Source organism: Chiloscyllium plagiosum, unplaced genomic scaffold (genome assembly GCF_037043375.1).
Source record: "Chiloscyllium plagiosum isolate Xiang-an unplaced genomic scaffold, Cpla_swu_hap1 HiC_scaffold_6, whole genome shotgun sequence".
Lineage (NCBI taxonomy): Eukaryota > Metazoa > Chordata > Chondrichthyes > Orectolobiformes > Hemiscylliidae > Chiloscyllium > Chiloscyllium plagiosum.
Genome location: NW_028270144.1, coordinates 127,868,799 through 127,886,333, shown reverse-complemented (window position 1 = coordinate 127,886,333; position 17,535 = coordinate 127,868,799). Strand labels below are relative to the sequence as shown.

The following is a 17,535-nucleotide window of genomic DNA, read 5'->3' as shown; positions in this document are numbered from 1 at the left end:
GGGACTAGATTGGGTTGGGATATCTGGTCGGCATGAACAGGTTGGACTGAAGGGTCTGTTTCTGTAATGTACGTCTCTGTGACTCTATGACTCTAATTGATGGAGTTTAGAAGGTCGAGGGGAAATCTCATGGAAACTTCCAGAACACTGAGAGGCCTGGATAGAGAGGATGTGGAGAAGATGTTTCCACCAGGAGGAGAGGTTAGGACCCGAGGGCCCAGCCTCAGGGTGAAGGGGCGACCCTTTAGAACTGAGATGAGGAGGGGTTTCTTCAGCAATAGAGTGCTGTGGAGGTCATCACTGAGTGTATTTGAGACAGAGATAGTTAGGTTCCTAATTACTAAGGGGGTCAAGGGTTACAGGGAGAAGGTGGGAGAATGGGATTAAGAAACCTTTCAGCCATGATTGAGTCTGCTCTGCCATTCAATGGGCTGAATGGCCTAATTTTGCTCCAATATCTTGAGATCTATTGTGACCTCTCTTCCTCCTCTAATACACTTTTGAAAACCTGCCTCAGTGTGGTGCATCCGGGGAGCAGGAGATGAAGGGCTTATGCCTGAAACGTCGATTCTCCTGCTCCTCGGACGTTGCCTGACCTGCTGTGCTTTTCCAGCACCACACTCTGGACTCTGATCTCCAGCACCTGCAGTCCTCACTTCCTCCTTCTTGGTAAAGCGGTCAGTCACCTGTGTAAATAACCCCTCTGTTAGTAATTATGTTTTGATAATTGTTCACGTCAAGTACCTGGGAATGTCTTTCACAACTAAAGGTGCTACATGAATGCAGATGTTGCATGTATAGCAAGTAGTGGTCTGTACATATCCTGTACATTTACCAAAGGAATTTCTAATTTTGGAACAAAGTTGGTGATGTGAATCAGTTGGCCAAACGTGCGATGGGGTCTGAGATGAAGGCAGTAAGATGGGTCCCGCACTGTTTAGCTCAACAGGTGAAGCCTGTTAAAGATTAATGACTGAGCTGTAACAGTGCTGATTCATCAGACAGTAATACAGTACAGACGAAACCCTTCAGCCCATTGAGTCTGTATTGTCAAACTGTAGTAGTGTCCTGCATTCATTCCACTTTCACACACTTGGCCCATAGCCTTGAATTTATGACACTTCAGATACCCACCCATTGCTGATTGAAGTGGGGAAGTGATGTTTGTGATTGCTGTATGACTTCACAGTGTCCCTGATCATCTCCCATTGGTGTACGGGGCGGCATGGTGGCTCAGTGGTTAGCGCTGCTGCTTCATAGCGTCAGGGACCCAGGTTCGATTCCAGCCTCGGGCAACTGTTGGTGTGGAGTTTACACAATCTGCGTGGGTTTCCTCCGGGTGCTCCAGCCTAAAGATGTGCAGGTTAACTGTATTGGTCATGGGAATGCAAGGTTACAGAGATAGGCTGAGGGGATAGGATGCTCTTCAGAGGGCTGAATGGCCTGCTTCCACACTATGATATAGTTCTTAGGGATCAATGGATATGGGGAGAAACCAGGAGCAGGGGATTGAGTTGGATGGCCCACCATCATCATATTGAATGGTGAAGCAGCCTTGATGGGCCGAATAGTCTTTAGGGCGGCACGGTGGCTCAGTGGTTAGCACTGCTGCCTCACAGCACCAGAGACCTGGGTTCAATTGCCACCTCAGGCGACTGTCTGTGTGGAGTTTGCACATTCTCCCCGTGTCTGTGTGGGTTTCCTCCGGGTGCTCCGGTTTCCTCCCACTGTCCAAAGATGTGCTGGTTAGGGTGAATTGGCCATGCTAAACTGCCCATAGTGTTAGGTGCATTAGTCAGAGGGAACTGGGTTACTCTTCAGAGGGTCGGTGTGGACTGGTTGGGCCGAAGGGCCTGGTTCCACACTGTAGGGAATCTAATCTAATCTAATTCACTAATGTGTCACTAATGAGCTCCCGTGTCAACAGTCACTGGCACCTCCTGTGGGTTTTTTGGGTTATTTGTCCATGTGGGTGTTGCTGGTAAATCCAGCATGTGTTTTCCATCCCTAATTGCCCCAGGGTGGCTCTCTCAGCTATCTCTGAGATCAGTAAGAGATTAATCTGAGACTGGAGTCACGTGTAGGCTGGACCAGGAAAAGGTGGCAGATTTCCTTCTGTGGTCCACAGGGTGCTAGGGCTGGGGTAGCAGAGAGAACAGAAGCTTTTGATTAGCCATGATCGTATTGAATGGCAGGGCAGGCTCGATGGGCTGAATGGCCTCCTCCTGTTCCTGTGTTAGCGTGCTGGGTGGGCTTTTGCACCAGTTGTCAATGGCAACCATTCGACTGGCTTTTAATTCCAGATTTTTATTGAATTTGCATTTCACTCAGCCACAATGGGGTTCGAAACCACCCCCTCCCAGACAGAATTGACCTGGGGCCCTGGATCTCTCACCCAAACATCCGAACTACATCATAGAATCCCCACAGTGTGGAAACAGGCCCTTCAGCCCAACAAGTCCACACTGGCCCTCTGAAGAGTAACCCACCCAGACTTGTTCCCCTACTGCTCTGCATTTACCCCTGAATAATGCATCTACCGTACACATCCCTGGACACTACGGGCAATTTAGCATGGCCAATTCACCTGACCTGCACATCTTTGGACTGCGGGAGGAAACCGGAGCACCTGGAGGAAACCCACGCAGACAGTCACCCGAGGCTGGTGTCGAACCCTGGTCCCTGGCGCTGTGAGGCAGCAGTGCTAACCACCGAGCCACCATGCCGCCCAGATTATTGAGTGGGCTTTTGCTTTTTAATCATGTGATATGGGTGTTGCTGACTGGGCCTAGTATTTATCACCCATCCCTAGTTGCCCCCTTGAGAAGGTGGGGGTGAGCTGCCTTCTTGAACCGCTGCAGTCCATGTGCTGTGGGTAGACCCACAATGCCCTTAGGGAGGGGATTCCAGGATTGTGACCCAGTGACAGTGAAGGAACGGTGATATATTTCCAAGTCAGGATGGGGAGTGGGGAATGGCTGGGATGGAACTTGCAGGGGGTGGTGTCCCCCAGCCTCTCCTACCCCACTCCTCTCCTACCCCCCTCCTCTCTCCTGGGGCAGTGGAGTGTCTGCTCGGGTTGGAGGGGGGGGAGTGGGGGCCTGAGAGGCTGGTGTTTGTTTTGCCTATTCCTTGTCGAAGGTTATTGCAGAGGAGGGCAGTGACTCTACAACATGTTGCATTAGTGAAGACAGCAGCAAGTGAGGCAATAAATCTTCACTCGTGATTTTGTGTCTAATTCTAATTTGCTGTTTTCTAGATCTTTAAGCAGCAGTGAAAGCCTGGACTCCAGTCAAGGTGAGGACAAAAAGTGGGACATGTACTACCCTAACCCTGACCCAGACTGACCTGGATCCCTGACCCCTAACCCCCACAGGTGCCTTAAACTGTGTGCCCACGACACCTGATCCATGTCCAGGTTACTGACCCCAAGTTTGGCTCAGACAGAATCATAGAATCTTTACTGTGTGGAAGCAGACCATTCGGCCCATCGAGTCCACACTGACCCTCCGAAGGGCAACCAACCCAGACCCAGCCCCCCCTTACTCTATCCCTGTAACCCTGAATTCCCCATGGCTAACCCACCCTAACCTACACATCCCTGGGCACTATAGGACAATTCCCCATGGCCAATCCAACCTAACCTACACATCCCTGGACATGATGGGACAATTTAGCAGGGCCAATCCACCGTAACCTACACATCCCGGGCACTATGGGACAATTTCCCATGGCCATTCCACCCTAACCTACACATCCTTGGACACTATTGAACAATTTCCCATGGCCAATCCAACCTAACCTACACATCCCTGGACATGATGGGACAACTTAGCATGGCCAATCCACCCTAACCTACACATCCCTGGGCACTATGGGACAACTTAGCATGGCCAATCCACCCTAACCTGCACATCCCTGGGCACTATGGGACAACTTAGCATAGCCAATCCACCCTAACCTACACATCCCTGGGCACTATGGGACAACTTAGTATGTCCAATTCACCCTAACCTGCACATCCCTGGACACTATGGGACAATTTAGCATGGCCAATCCACCCTAACCTACACATCCCTGGGCACTATGGGACAACTTAGCATAGCCAATCCACCCGAACCTGCATATCCCTGGACACTATGGGGAAATTTAGCATGGCCAATCCACCCTAACCTGCATATCCCTGGACACTATGGGGAAATTTAGCATAGCCAATCCATCCTAGCCTGCACATCGCTGGACACTATGAGACAATTAAGCATGGCCAATCCACCCTAACCTGCACATCCCTGGGCACTATGGGACAATTTCCCATGGCCAATCCACCCTAACCTGCATATCCCTGGACACCATGGGACAATTTCCCATGGCCAATCCACCCTAACCTACACATCCTTGGACACTATGGGACAATTTAGCACGGCCAATCCACCCTAACCTACACATCCCTGGACACCATGGGACAATTTCCCATGGCCAATTCACCCTAACCTACACATCCCTGGACACTATGGGACAATTTCCCATGGCCAATTCACCCTAACCTACACATCCCTGGACACTATGGGACAATTTCCCATGGCCAATTCACCCTAACCTGCATATCCCTGGACACTATGGGACAATTTCCCATGGCCAATCCACCCTAACCTACACATCCTTGGACACTATGGGACAATTTAGCGCAGCCAATCCACCCTAACCTACACATCCCTGGACACTACGGGACAATTTCCCATGGCCAATTCACCCTAACCTACACATCCCTGGACACTATGGGACAATTTCCCATGGCCAATTCACCCTAACCTACACATCCCAGAAACTATGGGACAATTTCCCATGGCCAATCCACCCTAACCTACACATCCCTGGGCACTATGGGACAATTTAGCATGGCCAATCCACCCTAACCTACACATCCCTGGGCCATATGGGACAATTTCCCATGGCCAATCCACCCTAACCTACACATCCCTGGGCTCTATGGGACAATTTCCCATGGCCAATCCACCCTAACCTACACATCCTTGGACACTATGGAACAATTTAGCGCGGCCAGTCCTCCATAAATTACACATCCCTGGACTCTATGGGACAATTTTCCATGGCCAATCCACCCTAACCTACACATCCCTGGGCACTATGGGACAATTTAGCACGGCCAATCCACCCTAACCTACACATCCCTGGGCACTATGGGACAATTTCCCATTGCCAATCCACCCTAACCTGCACACCCCTGGAAACTATGGGACAATTTCCCATGGCCAATCCACCCTAACCTGCACATCCCTGGACACTATGGGACAATTTCCCACGGCCAATCCACCCTAACCTGCACATCCCTGGACACTATGGGACAATTTCCCATGGCCAATCCACCCTAACCTGCACATCCCTGGACACTATGGGACAATTTCCCATGGCCAATCCACCCTAACCTGCACATCCCTGGACACTATGGGACAATTTCCCATGGTCAATCCACCCTAACCTGCACATCCCTGGGCACTATGGGACAATTTCCCATGGCCAATCCACCCTAACCTACACATCCCTGGGCACTATGGGACAATTTAGCACGGCCAATCCACCCTAACCTACACATCCCTGGGCACTATGGGACAATTTCCCATTGCCAATCCACCCTAACCTGCACACCCCTGGAAACTATGGGACAATTTCCCATGGCCAATCCACCCTAACCTGCACATCCCTGGACACTATGGGACAATTTCCCATGGCCAATCCACCCTAACCTGCACATCCCTGGACACTATGGGACAATTTCCCATGGTCAATCCACCCTAACCTGCACATCCCTGGGCACTATGGGACAATTTCCCATGGCCAATTCACCCTAACCTACACATCCCTGGACACTATGGGACAATTTCCCATGGCCAATTCACCCTAACCTACACATCCCAGAAACTATGGGACAATTTCCCATGGCCAATCCACCCTAACCTACACATCCCTGGGCACTATGGGACAATTTAGCATGGCCAATCCACCCTAACCTACACATCCCTGGGCCATATGGGACAATTTCCCATGGCCAATCCACCCTAACCTACACATCCCTGGGCTCTATGGGACAATTTCCCATGGCCAATCCACCCTAACCTACACATCCTTGGACACTATGGAACAATTTAGCGCGGCCAGTCCTCCATAAATTACACATCCCTGGACTCTATGGGACAATTTTCCATGGCCAATCCACCCTAACCTACACATCCCTGGGCACTATGGGACAATTTAGCACGGCCAATCCACCCTAACCTACACATCCCTGGGCACTATGGGACAATTTCCCATTGCCAATCCACCCTAACCTGCACACCCCTGGAAACTATGGGACAATTTCCCATGGCCAATCCACCCTAACCTGCACATCCCTGGACACTATGGGACAATTTCCCACGGCCAATCCACCCTAACCTACACATCCTTGGACACTATGGGACAATTTAGCACGGCCAATCCACCCTAACCTACACATCCCTGGACACCATGGGACAATTTCCCATGGCCAATTCACCCTAACCTACACATCCCTGGACACTATGGGACAATTTCCCATGGCCAATTCACCCTAACCTACACATCCCTGGACACTATGGGACAATTTAGCGCAGCCAATGCACCCTAACCTACACATCCCAGAAACTATGGGACAATTTCCCATGGCCAATCCACCCTAACCTACACATCCCTGGGCACTATGGGACAATTTAGCATGGCCAATCCACCCTAACCTACACATCCCTGGGCCATATGGGACAATTTCCCATGGCCAATCCACCCTAACCTACACATCCCTGGGCTCTATGGGACAATTTCCCATGGCCAATCCACCCTAACCTACACATCCTTGGACACTATGGAACAATTTAGCGCGGCCAGTCCTCCATAAATTACACATCCCTGGACTCTATGGGACAATTTTCCATGGCCAATCCACCCTAACCTACACATCCCTGGGCACTATGGGACAATTTAGCACGGCCAATCCACCCTAACCTACACATCCCTGGGCACTATGGGACAATTTCCCATTGCCAATCCACCCTAACCTGCACACCCCTGGAAACTATGGGACAATTTCCCATGGCCAATCCACCCTAACCTGCACATCCCTGGACACTATGGGACAATTTCCCACGGCCAATCCACCCTAACCTGCACATCCCTGGACACTATGGGACAATTTCCCATGGCCAATCCACCCTAACCTGCACATCCCTGGACACTATGGGACAATTTCCCATGGCCAATCCACCCTAACCTGCACATCCCTGGACACTATGGGACAATTTCCCATGGTCAATCCACCCTAACCTGCACATCCCTGGGCACTATGGGACAATTTCCCATGGCCAATCCACCCTAACCTACACATCCCTGGGCACTATGGGACAATTTAGCACGGCCAATCCACCCTAACCTACACATCCCTGGGCACTATGGGACAATTTCCCATTGCCAATCCACCCTAACCTGCACACCCCTGGAAACTATGGGACAATTTCCCATGGCCAATCCACCCTAACCTGCACATCCCTGGACACTATGGGACAATTTCCCATGGCCAATCCACCCTAACCTGCACATCCCTGGACACTATGGGACAATTTCCCATGGTCAATCCACCCTAACCTGCACATCCCTGGGCACTATGGGACAATTTCCCATGGCCAATCCACCCTAACCCGCACATCCCTGGACACTACGGGACAATTTCCCACAGCCAATCCACCCTAACCTGCACATCCCTGGACAATATGGGACAATTTCCCACGGCCAATCCACCCTAACCTACACAAGTTCAGACTGTGGGAGGAAACCGGAGCACCCGGAGGAAACCCACACAGACATGAGTGTTCCACCTGGGGTCGGGCGCGTCACATCGAGAACTGTGGCCCGTATCCTAACTCAGCCGCTGTCTTTCTCTGACAGGAAGCTCAGGAGCTGGAAGCTACAGAGCAGAGAAACCGATAGGAGGGTGTGTTCAGCCGAGGGAGGAGGGAGGGAGGTGGAGGAGAAGGGGCAGGAGCGGCCCCTTCCACTGAGCGTCACTCCTCGTAGATCCTGTCGAGCTGAAGAACTGACACTAGCAATCCACCTGAGCCAGTCGTCGGTGTGGGAGCGGAGGATCGTGCCGGGGATCACCTGCTGATTTAAAGACTTTTAATGCATCGGTGTAAAACTGTTGTAGCATAGAGAATGTCCACTGAAAGCTTGTACATATTTTACAACCTGTACCCCCTTTCCCAAGCCCCTCCACCAGCTGAGAAAATGTTTATTTAATTTAACCCTGATTTCCTCATCTTCCAATCTGCCTCCGGTGTCTAGTCTGTACCACACTCGGACAAATGTGAGTAGATGCTGCAGAGAGAGGCTGAGGGGTGAGAGATAAAAGTGGATCAGATCTTTCTCCTGATTCTGCTGTCCTGTGGAAGTTTAATGAGGGGTGGGGAGGGAGCTGCATTGGCCACTGATAATGTCAAATGGGCCCAGCCTACTCCTGTTTGATCATAGAATCCCCACAGTGTGGAAACAGGCCCTTCGGCCCAACAGGTCCACACTGACCCTCCCAAGAGTAACCCTCCCAATCCCAGAAGCCCTGCATTTCCCGTGGCTAATCCACCTAGCCCACGTGCAACTTTAACGTGGCCAATTCACCAAACCTGCACGTCTTTGGACTGTGGGAGGAAACCGGAGCACCCGGAGGAAACCCACGCAGACACGGGGAGAATGTGCAAACTCCACACAGAGAGTCGCCCGAGGCTGGAATCGAACCCTGGTCCCTGGTGCTGTGAGGCAGCAGTGCTAACCACTGTGCCACCGTGCCGCCCTGATAACACTGTCACCCTAGCTGGGAGGTGGGAGGGTGAGCCGTGAGAGTGGGTGGGGCTGGGGTGGTAGTGCTGGAAGGGTTGGTGGTGGGGGAAGGTGGCACAGAAGATTTGGGGAGTGGGTAGCAAATGGAATCAGCACGTTCTCCCAGCAGCAGATGGCTGTGTGGTACAGTTACACCACAGAGTACCGCGGGGCTGGAGCAGGCAGAGTACAGCCTGATCGCTGTGAGCGACCAGTCACTTGTGGTGTACCACAGGGATCGGTGCTGGGATCACCATCGGGTACAAGCGCGAGGGAAGACGTGGCACAATCACAGTGAACATCCCAATGGTGACAACTAACTGGGCAGCAGGTGAGGGTGACAGACCCGGGAGGGCAGGAGGTGAGGGGTAAAGACCCGTGGGGAAGGGGGACAGACCCAGAGAGGGAGTGAGGTGGGAGACCTGTGAGGAGGGGGCAGGGGGTGAGGGTACAGACTCCTGGGGGGGTGAGAGGAATCAGACCTGTGGGGGGGTGGCAGGGGGTGAGGGGATAGACCCGTAGGGGGGTGGCAGGGGGTGAGGGGGGGAGACCCGTGGGGAGGGGACAGATGCCTGGGGGGGGTGGGGGAACAGATCCATGGGGGGTGGCAGGGGGTAAGAGGGGAGACCATGGGGAGACCTGTGAGGAGGGGGCAGGGGGTGAGGGGACAGACCCCTGGGGGATGACAGGGAACAGACCCGTGTGGGGTGGCAGGGGGTAAGAGGGGAGACCCATGGGGAGGGGCAGGGGGTGAGGGGGGGAGACCCGTGAGGAGGGGGCAGGGGGTGAGGGGACAGACCCCTGGGGGGGTGTGAGAGGGAACAGACCTTGGGGGGGGGGGGGGGGATAGGGGGTGAGGGGACAGATCCCTGGTGCGTGAGGGGGAACAGACCTGTGGGGGGGATGCAGGTGTGAGGGGGAGACCCATTGGGGGTGAGTGGGAACAGAGCCATGGGGGGAGTTGGTAAGGGGACAGATCCCTGGGGGTTAGAGGGGACAGACCCATTGGGGAGGGTGGCAGGGGGTGAGGGGACAGGGATAATGACAGGGTGGGTGGGTAAGTGAGTAAACCTTTGGCAGGTGGGATATTGTGTGGGTAAATGTGAGAGGGTCACACACCTCCAGGTTCCAGTCCGACAGGTTTGGGGGAAATGACAAGCTATCAGGGCGCTATCCCCTTGGTCAGGTAAAGTGGAGGATAGTGCGCACGTTCTGTGACTGTGCCCTTCCCTCTGCCTCACCTGACCAAGGGGATAGCGCCCCGAAAGCTTGTCATATCCCCCAAACCTGTCGGACTGGAACCTGGAGGTGCGTGACTTCCTGATGAAGGGCTTTTGCCCGAAACGTCGATTCTCCTGCTCCTCGGATGCTGCCTGACCTGCTGGGCTTTTCCAGCGCCACACTCTCATCTTGGCTCTGCCTTTGTCCACCCCATTCTAACACCGACACCTCCACATTGTGGTAAATGTGCACTTGGCAGGGAGAATAGAGAAAAATATAGTTTAAATGGGGAAATGCTGCAGCTACAAGGGGGGGGGCTTCCCATAAATCACAGGACACTAGTGAGCTAGATCAGCGGGGAAGGTAGATGGGACATTGGCTTAAACTTCAAAGGGAATGGAGTTAACAATAGAGAGTGTACGGTCTTGTTATAATGACACAGGGCACTACTCAGACGCCAGCTGGAATACTGTGAACAGTTTTGGGCCCATTATCTAAGGGGAGCCTGTCCAGAGAGCTTCACTCGACCGATCCCAGGTCTGAGGGGACTGTCTGATGAGGAGAGGGTGGTGAGGTTGGGCCTGTACTCGTCGGAGTTTAGAAAAATCAGAGGCCACCGAATTGAAACAGACGAGATTCTTAAGGGACTTGACAGGGGCGGGAACGCCGAAAGGTCATTTCCCCTTTTCTGGGACCCAGAGGACATCGACTCAGAATGAGGTAGTTGACGACCGAGATGAGGAGGAATTTCCTCTCTCCGAGGGGAGTGAATCTGTGGAATCCTTTACCACGGAGGGCTGTCGAGGCTGGGTCACTGAGGATGTTCAAGACTCAGAGAGAGAGAGATTGTTAATCAGGAAGGGAATCGAGGGTCATGGGGAAAAGGCAGGAAAGGGGAGTTGAGGATTATCAGCCATGATCTCATTGAATGGGGGATGCAGACTCGATGGGCTGAATGGCCTACTCCTGTTACTTGGTCTAACGCTGGGAGTCTGGTTAACGATTGTGAGGTTTAGTGGGTGAGGGCAGTTGGTGAAGGAGGGGAAAAACAGAAATAACTACCTGGGAGTGTTGCTACGGTGATCTTCTCGTGATGTGGTCCCTTCAATGCGTGATGAAGTTGTGAACTCCTCGATTTGACCAATGCAGGCGGTTACCATAACTACCAGCTGGTGTTGCTATGGGGACCAATGCTGAGCAAAAAAAAAAGCCACAAGGTAAAGAATGTGACTGAAAATACAAAAATAGTGGAAATTTGACCTCGCTTCTGAACGTCTTGGGATTTTCGAGGTGGGGGTGGGTATCAAGTTAATATATACTTCTCGTTACAACTCGTCAGTTGAAAGTTCCTGAGAATAATTGTGAAAGACGGGACAGGGTGGGGGCTGAAGGAGGGATTGTTTTGGAAGGCTTTCTTCCTGGATTGTCAGGGGCAAGGGAATAAAACGCAGTGTGCAGAGCTGACCGCTGAGGGTGATGGGAATGTCAACAAGGAAACGGACTGGCTTACCTGGATCTGGAGCTAGTTACCCTGGTAGCAAGTGACTGCCCTGAAGAGGTGAGGTAACTTTGTCAATGGGATCCAGCTGAAAGTTTGTGAGGTTGACTGCCCACCCCAATTGCCCAGAGGGCCGTGTAATAGCCGACCATGTTCACTCTGGCTCTGGAGCCCCATGTTTGGCCTGGGGCAGGGGGAAGGCAGGAGAGGCAGCCGGGAAGTGTGAGATATAAGTGTGCTGGAGAAACTCAGCAGGTCGGGCAGTATCTGTGCAGAGAGAGAAACCAGGTCAGCGTGAAGGGTCCGCTATGACTTGTTCACCACGCCTGACACTCTCAGCAGGATCTTCAAGGGGGTTGAGTGATATTGGCACAAGTGGGCATGGAGACCCATCTCTGTTCAAGAAAGACTTTGCCTCATTCTGTGTTATTTTGACAATTGGGACGTTGAGGTTCTTGCTTGGCACCATCACGCTGCCAATTAAAGGGGACTATGCATTTTGGTAAAACAAAGATGGGCAGAATGTACACAGTTCGTTGCAGGGCCTTGGGAAGTGTTGTAGGACAGAGAGACCAACAGTTTCAGGGACATAATATTCTTTCAAGTTGCTTTATATGTAGACAGAGTGGTTAAGAAGGTGATTAGCTCACTTGCCTTCATTGCCTTTGAGTGTAAGAGTTGAGGTTGTACAGGACATTGGTGAGGTCTCTTCTGGAATACTCTGTCCAGTTCTGGTCACCCAGTTATCGGAAGGAAATTATGAAGCTGGAGAGGGTTTGGAATGGATTTCCCAGGATGGTGCCGGGTGTGGAAGGTTGGATTGAGAAAGAAGGGCTGGACACATTGGGACCTTTATCACCGGAGCGTAGCAGGTCAAGAGTTGACCTGATGGAGGTTTATAAAATCATGAGGGGGTTAGATAGAGAGGTTGTCCTTTCCCTAGAATGGGGGATTTCAGGACTGGGGACTCATTTTTTAAGGCGAGAGAAGAGAGATTTTAAAAAGACATGAGGGGCAAATTGTTTACACGCAGGGTGGTTTGTGTGTGGAATGAGCTTCCGGAGGAAGTACGATTACAAATGTGTAAAAGACATTTGGATAAGGACATGAATAGGAAAGGATTTGGAGGGACATGAGCCAGGAACAGGCAGATGGGACTAGTTTAGTTTGGGAATTATGGTCAGCATGGACAGGTTGGGCTGAATGGTCTGTTTCCGTGCTGTATGACTCTATTGTCTGCGAAATGCTTCATTGGTTAATAACCAAAATTGTTGCTTTAATATTCAGCTTCCAAACTTGCCAGAAAAGGCTGAATTGGACACAAATCAACATGGAAGCCAGCCTGGGCACTTGGCCAATTTGTCTCACCCCCTGACCCAGATGGCCTCCCTGTTAGGCCCTGGGCACCAACATCTCCAGGCAAATACAACCATTTCCATAGAGCGCACCGGGCACCTCACCAGATGTCAGGATGTTTCTGCACATCAGCACTTCCCCGGGAACCCGACTGGAAAGCTGCAGCAGGGAGACGATGTGCTCACCGGAGACCCAGACTCTCCCAGCTCGGGGGCTCCAGGCTCCTCACTCACTCTCACCGCGCTCACTCACCGCGCTCACTGTCACCGCGCTCACACTCACCGCGCTCACTCTCACCGCGCTCACTGTCACCGCGCTCACTGTCACCGCACTCACTCTCACCACGCTCACTCACCGCGCTCACTCTAACCGCGCTCACTCACCGCGCTCACTCTCACCACGCTCACTCTCACCGCGCTCACTCACCGCGCTCACTCACTGCACTCACTCTCACCGCCCTCACTCTCACCGCGCTCACTGTCACCGCGCTCACTGTCACCGCGCTCACTCTCACCGCGCTCACTCTCACCGCGCTCACTCTCACCGCGCTCACTCACTGCGCTCACTCTCACCGCGCTCACTCACCGCGCTCACTCTCACCGCGCTCACTCACTGCACTCACTCTCACCGCGCTCACTCTCACCACTCTCTCACTGCGCTCACTGTCACCGCGCTCACTCACCGCGCTCACTCTCACCGCGCTCACTCACTGCGCTCACTCTCACCGCGCTCACTCTCACCACTCTCTCACCGCACTCACTCTCACTGCGCTCACTCACCGCGCTCACTCTCACCGCGCTCACTCACCGCGCTCACTCTCACTGCGCTCACTCACAGCGCTCACTCTCACCACTCTCTCACCGCGCTCACTCTCACCGCGCTCACTCACCGCGCTCACTCTCACCGCGCTCACTCACTGCGCTCACTCTCACCGCGCTCACTCTCACCACTCTCTCACCGCGCTCACTCTCACCGCGCTCACTCACAGCGCTCACTCTCACTGCGCTCACTCTCACCGCGCTCACTGTCACCGCACTCACTCTCACCGCGCTCACTCACCGCGCTCACTCACCGCGCTCACTCACTGCGCTCTCTCTCACCGCGTTCACTCTCACAGCACTCACTGTCACAGCGCTCACTCTCACTGCACTCACTCTCACTGCGCTCACTCTGCGCTCACTCTCACTGCGCTCACTCTCACCGCACTCACTCTCACCGCGCTCACTCACAGCGCTCACTCTCGCCGCGCTCACTGTCACCGTGCTCACTCTCACTGCGCTCACTCTCACCGCGCTCACTCACAGCGCTCACTCTCACTGCGCTCACTCTCACTGCGCTCACTCTCACTGCGCTCACTCTCACTGCGCTCACTCTCACCGCGCTCACTCTCACCGCGCTCACTGTCACCGTGCTCACTCTCACTGCGCTCACTCTCACTGCGCTCACTCTCACTGCGCTCACTCTCACCGCGCTCACTCTCACCGCGCTCACTGTCACCGCGCTCACTCTCACTGCGCTCACTCTCACCCCGCTCACTCACAGCACTCACTGTCACAGCGCTCACTCTCACTGCGCTCACTCTCACTGCGCTCACTCTCACTGCGCTCACTCTCACCGCCCTCACTGTCACCGTACTCACTGTCACCGCACTCACTCTCACCGCGCTCACTGTCACCGCACTCACTCTCACCGCGCTCACTCTAACCGCGCTCACTCACCGCGCTCACTCTCACCGCGCTCACTTACTGCGCTCACTGTCACCGCGCTCACTGTCACCGCACTCACTCTCACCGCGCTCACTCACCGCGCTCACTCACTGCACTCACTATCACCGCACTCACTCTCACCGCACTCACTCTCACCGTGCTCACTCTCACCGCGCTCACTCTCACCGCGCTCACTCTCACCGCGCTCACTCTCTGCACTCACTCTCACCCCACTCACTCACCGCGCTCACTCTCACCGCGCTCACTCACTGCACTCACTCTCACCGCACTCACTCTCACCGCGCTCACTCACCGCGCTCACTCTCACCGCGCTCACTCACTGCACTCACTCTCACCGCGCTCACTCACTGCACTCACTCTCACCGCGCTCACTCTCACCACTCTCTCACCGCACTCACTCTCACTGCGCTCACTCACCGCGCTCACTCTCACCGCGCTCACTCTCACCACTCTCTCACCGCACTCACTCTCACTGCGCTCACTCACTGCACTCACTCTCACCGCGCTCACTCTCACCACTCTCTCACCGCACTCACTCTCACTGCGCTCACTCACCGCGCTCACTCTCACCGCGCTCACTCACTGCGCTCACTCTCACCGCGCTCACTCTCACCACTCTCTCACCGCACTCACTCTCACTGCGCTCACTCACCGCGCTCACTCTCACCGCGCTCACTCTCACCACTCTCTCACCGCACTCACTCTCACTGCGCTCACTGTCACCGCGCTCACTCACCGCGCTCACTCTCACCGCGCTCACTCACTGCGCTCACTCTCACCGCGCTCACTCTCACCACTCTCTCACCGCACTCACTCTCACTGCGCTCACTCACCGCGCTCACTCTCACCGCGCTCACTCACCGCGCTCACTCTCACTGCGCTCACTCACAGCGCTCACTCTCACCACTCTCTCACCGCGCTCACTCTCACCGCGCTCACTCACCGCGCTCACTCTCACCGCGCTCACTCACTGCGCTCACTCTCACCGTGCTCACTCTCACCACTCTCTCACCGCGCTCACTCTCACCGCGCTCACTCACAGCGCTCACTCTCACTGCGCTCACTCTCACCGCGCTCACTGTCACCGCACTCACTCTCACCGCGCTCACTCACCGCGCTCACTCACCGCGCTCACTCACTGCGCTCTCTCTCACCGCGTTCACTCTCACAGCACTCACTGTCACAGCGCTCACTCTCACTGCACTCACTCTCACCGCGCTCACTCACAGCGCTCACTCTCACCGCGCTCACTGTCACCGTGCTCACTCTCACTGCACTCACTCTCACCGCGCTCACTCACAGCGCTCAGTCTCACTGCGCTCACTCTCACTGCGCTCACTCTCACTGCGCTCACTGTCACCGCGCTCACTCTCACTGCGCTCACTCTCACCCCGCTCACTCACAGCACTCACTGTCACAGCGCTCACTGTCACAGCGCTCACTCTCACTGCGCTCACTCTCACTGCGCTCACTCACTGCGCTCACTCTCACCGCGCTCACTCTCCGCGCTCACTGTCACCGCGCTCACTGTCACCGCGCTCGCTCTCACCGCGCTCCCTCTCACCGCGCTCCCTCTCACCGCGCTCACTCACTGCGCTCACTGTCACTGCGCTCACTGTCACTGCGCTCGCTCTCACCGCGCTCCCTCTCACCGCGCTCACTCTCACCGCGCTCACTCTCACTGCTCTCACTCTCACCGTGCTCACTCTCACCGCGCTCACTCTCACCGCGCTCACTCTCACCGCGCTCACTCTCACCGTGCTCACTCTCACCGCGCTCACTCTCACCGCGCTCACTCTCACCGCGCTCACTGTCACCGCGCTCACTCTCACTGCGCTCACTCTCACAGCGCTCACTCTCACCACGCTCACTCACTGCGCTCACTGTCACCGCACTCACTCTCACCGCGCTCACTCTCACCATGCTCACTCTCACAGCGCTCACTCTCACTGCGCTCACTCTCATTGCGCTCACTCTCACCGCGCTCACTCTCACAGCGCTCACTCTCACCGCGCTCACTCTCACCGCGCTCACTCACACTGCGCTCACTCACACTGCGCTCACTCACACTGTGCTCACTCACACTGCGCTCACTCACACTGCGCTCACTCTCACTGCGCTCTCTCTCACTGCGCTCTCTCTCACTGCGCTCACTCACACTGCGCTCACTCTCACTGCGCTCACTCTCACTGTCACAGCGCTCACTCTCACCGCGCTCACTCTCACTGCGCTCACTCTCACTGCGTTCACTCTCACCGCACTCACTGTCACAGCGCTTACTCTCACTGCGCTCACTCTCACAGTGCTCACTCACAGCGCTCACTGTCACAGCGCTCAGTCTCAGTGCGCTCACTCTCATGGCGCTCACTCTCACAGTGCTCACTCACAGCGCTCACTGTCACAGCACTCTCTCACAGAGCTCACTCTCACAGAGCTCACTCTCACTGTGCTCACTCTCACAGCGCTCACTGTCACAGCACTTAATCTCACAGCACTTAATCTCACAGCGGTCACTCTCACCGCACTCACTCTCACCGCGCTCACTCTCACCGCGCTCACTCTCACTGCGCTCACTGTCACAGTGCTCACGGTCACCGCGCTCACTCTCACCGCGCTCACTCTCACCGTGCTCACTGTCACTGCGCTCACTGTCACTGCGCTCACTGTCACAGCGCTCACTCTCACAGCGCTCACTGTCAGTGCGCTCACTCTCACAGCTCTCACTCTCACAACGCTCACTGTCACAACGCTCACTGTCACAGCGCTCACTCTCACTGTGCTCACTGTTACTGCACTCACTCTCACCGCGCTCACTGTCACCGTGCTCACTGTCACCGTGCT

General features: G+C 54.6%; 1 protein-coding gene across 7 annotated transcripts in view; it reads left to right on the top strand.

The window, feature by feature from the left end:
• arap1 (ArfGAP with RhoGAP domain, ankyrin repeat and PH domain 1) overlaps positions 1 to 8,442 on the top strand; it is a 209,758-nt gene extending 201,316 nt beyond the window's left edge. For 4 of the 7 annotated variants that reach the window (XM_087988449.1, XM_087988451.1, XM_087988450.1 and 1 more), the window contains 2 exons: positions 3,260 to 3,297; positions 7,969 to 8,440. In XM_087988449.1, coding sequence (XP_087844575.1) covers positions 3,260 to 3,277 — 18 coding nt within the window. In that variant the 3' untranslated portion in view covers positions 3,278 to 3,297; positions 7,969 to 8,440. Of the gene's footprint in view, positions 1 to 3,259; positions 3,298 to 7,968 lie in introns of all 7 variants that reach the window. The other 3 variants (XM_087988447.1, XM_087988448.1, XM_087988446.1) reach the window with 1 other exon arrangement.
• Positions 8,443 to 17,535: the final 9,093 nt, after the last annotated feature.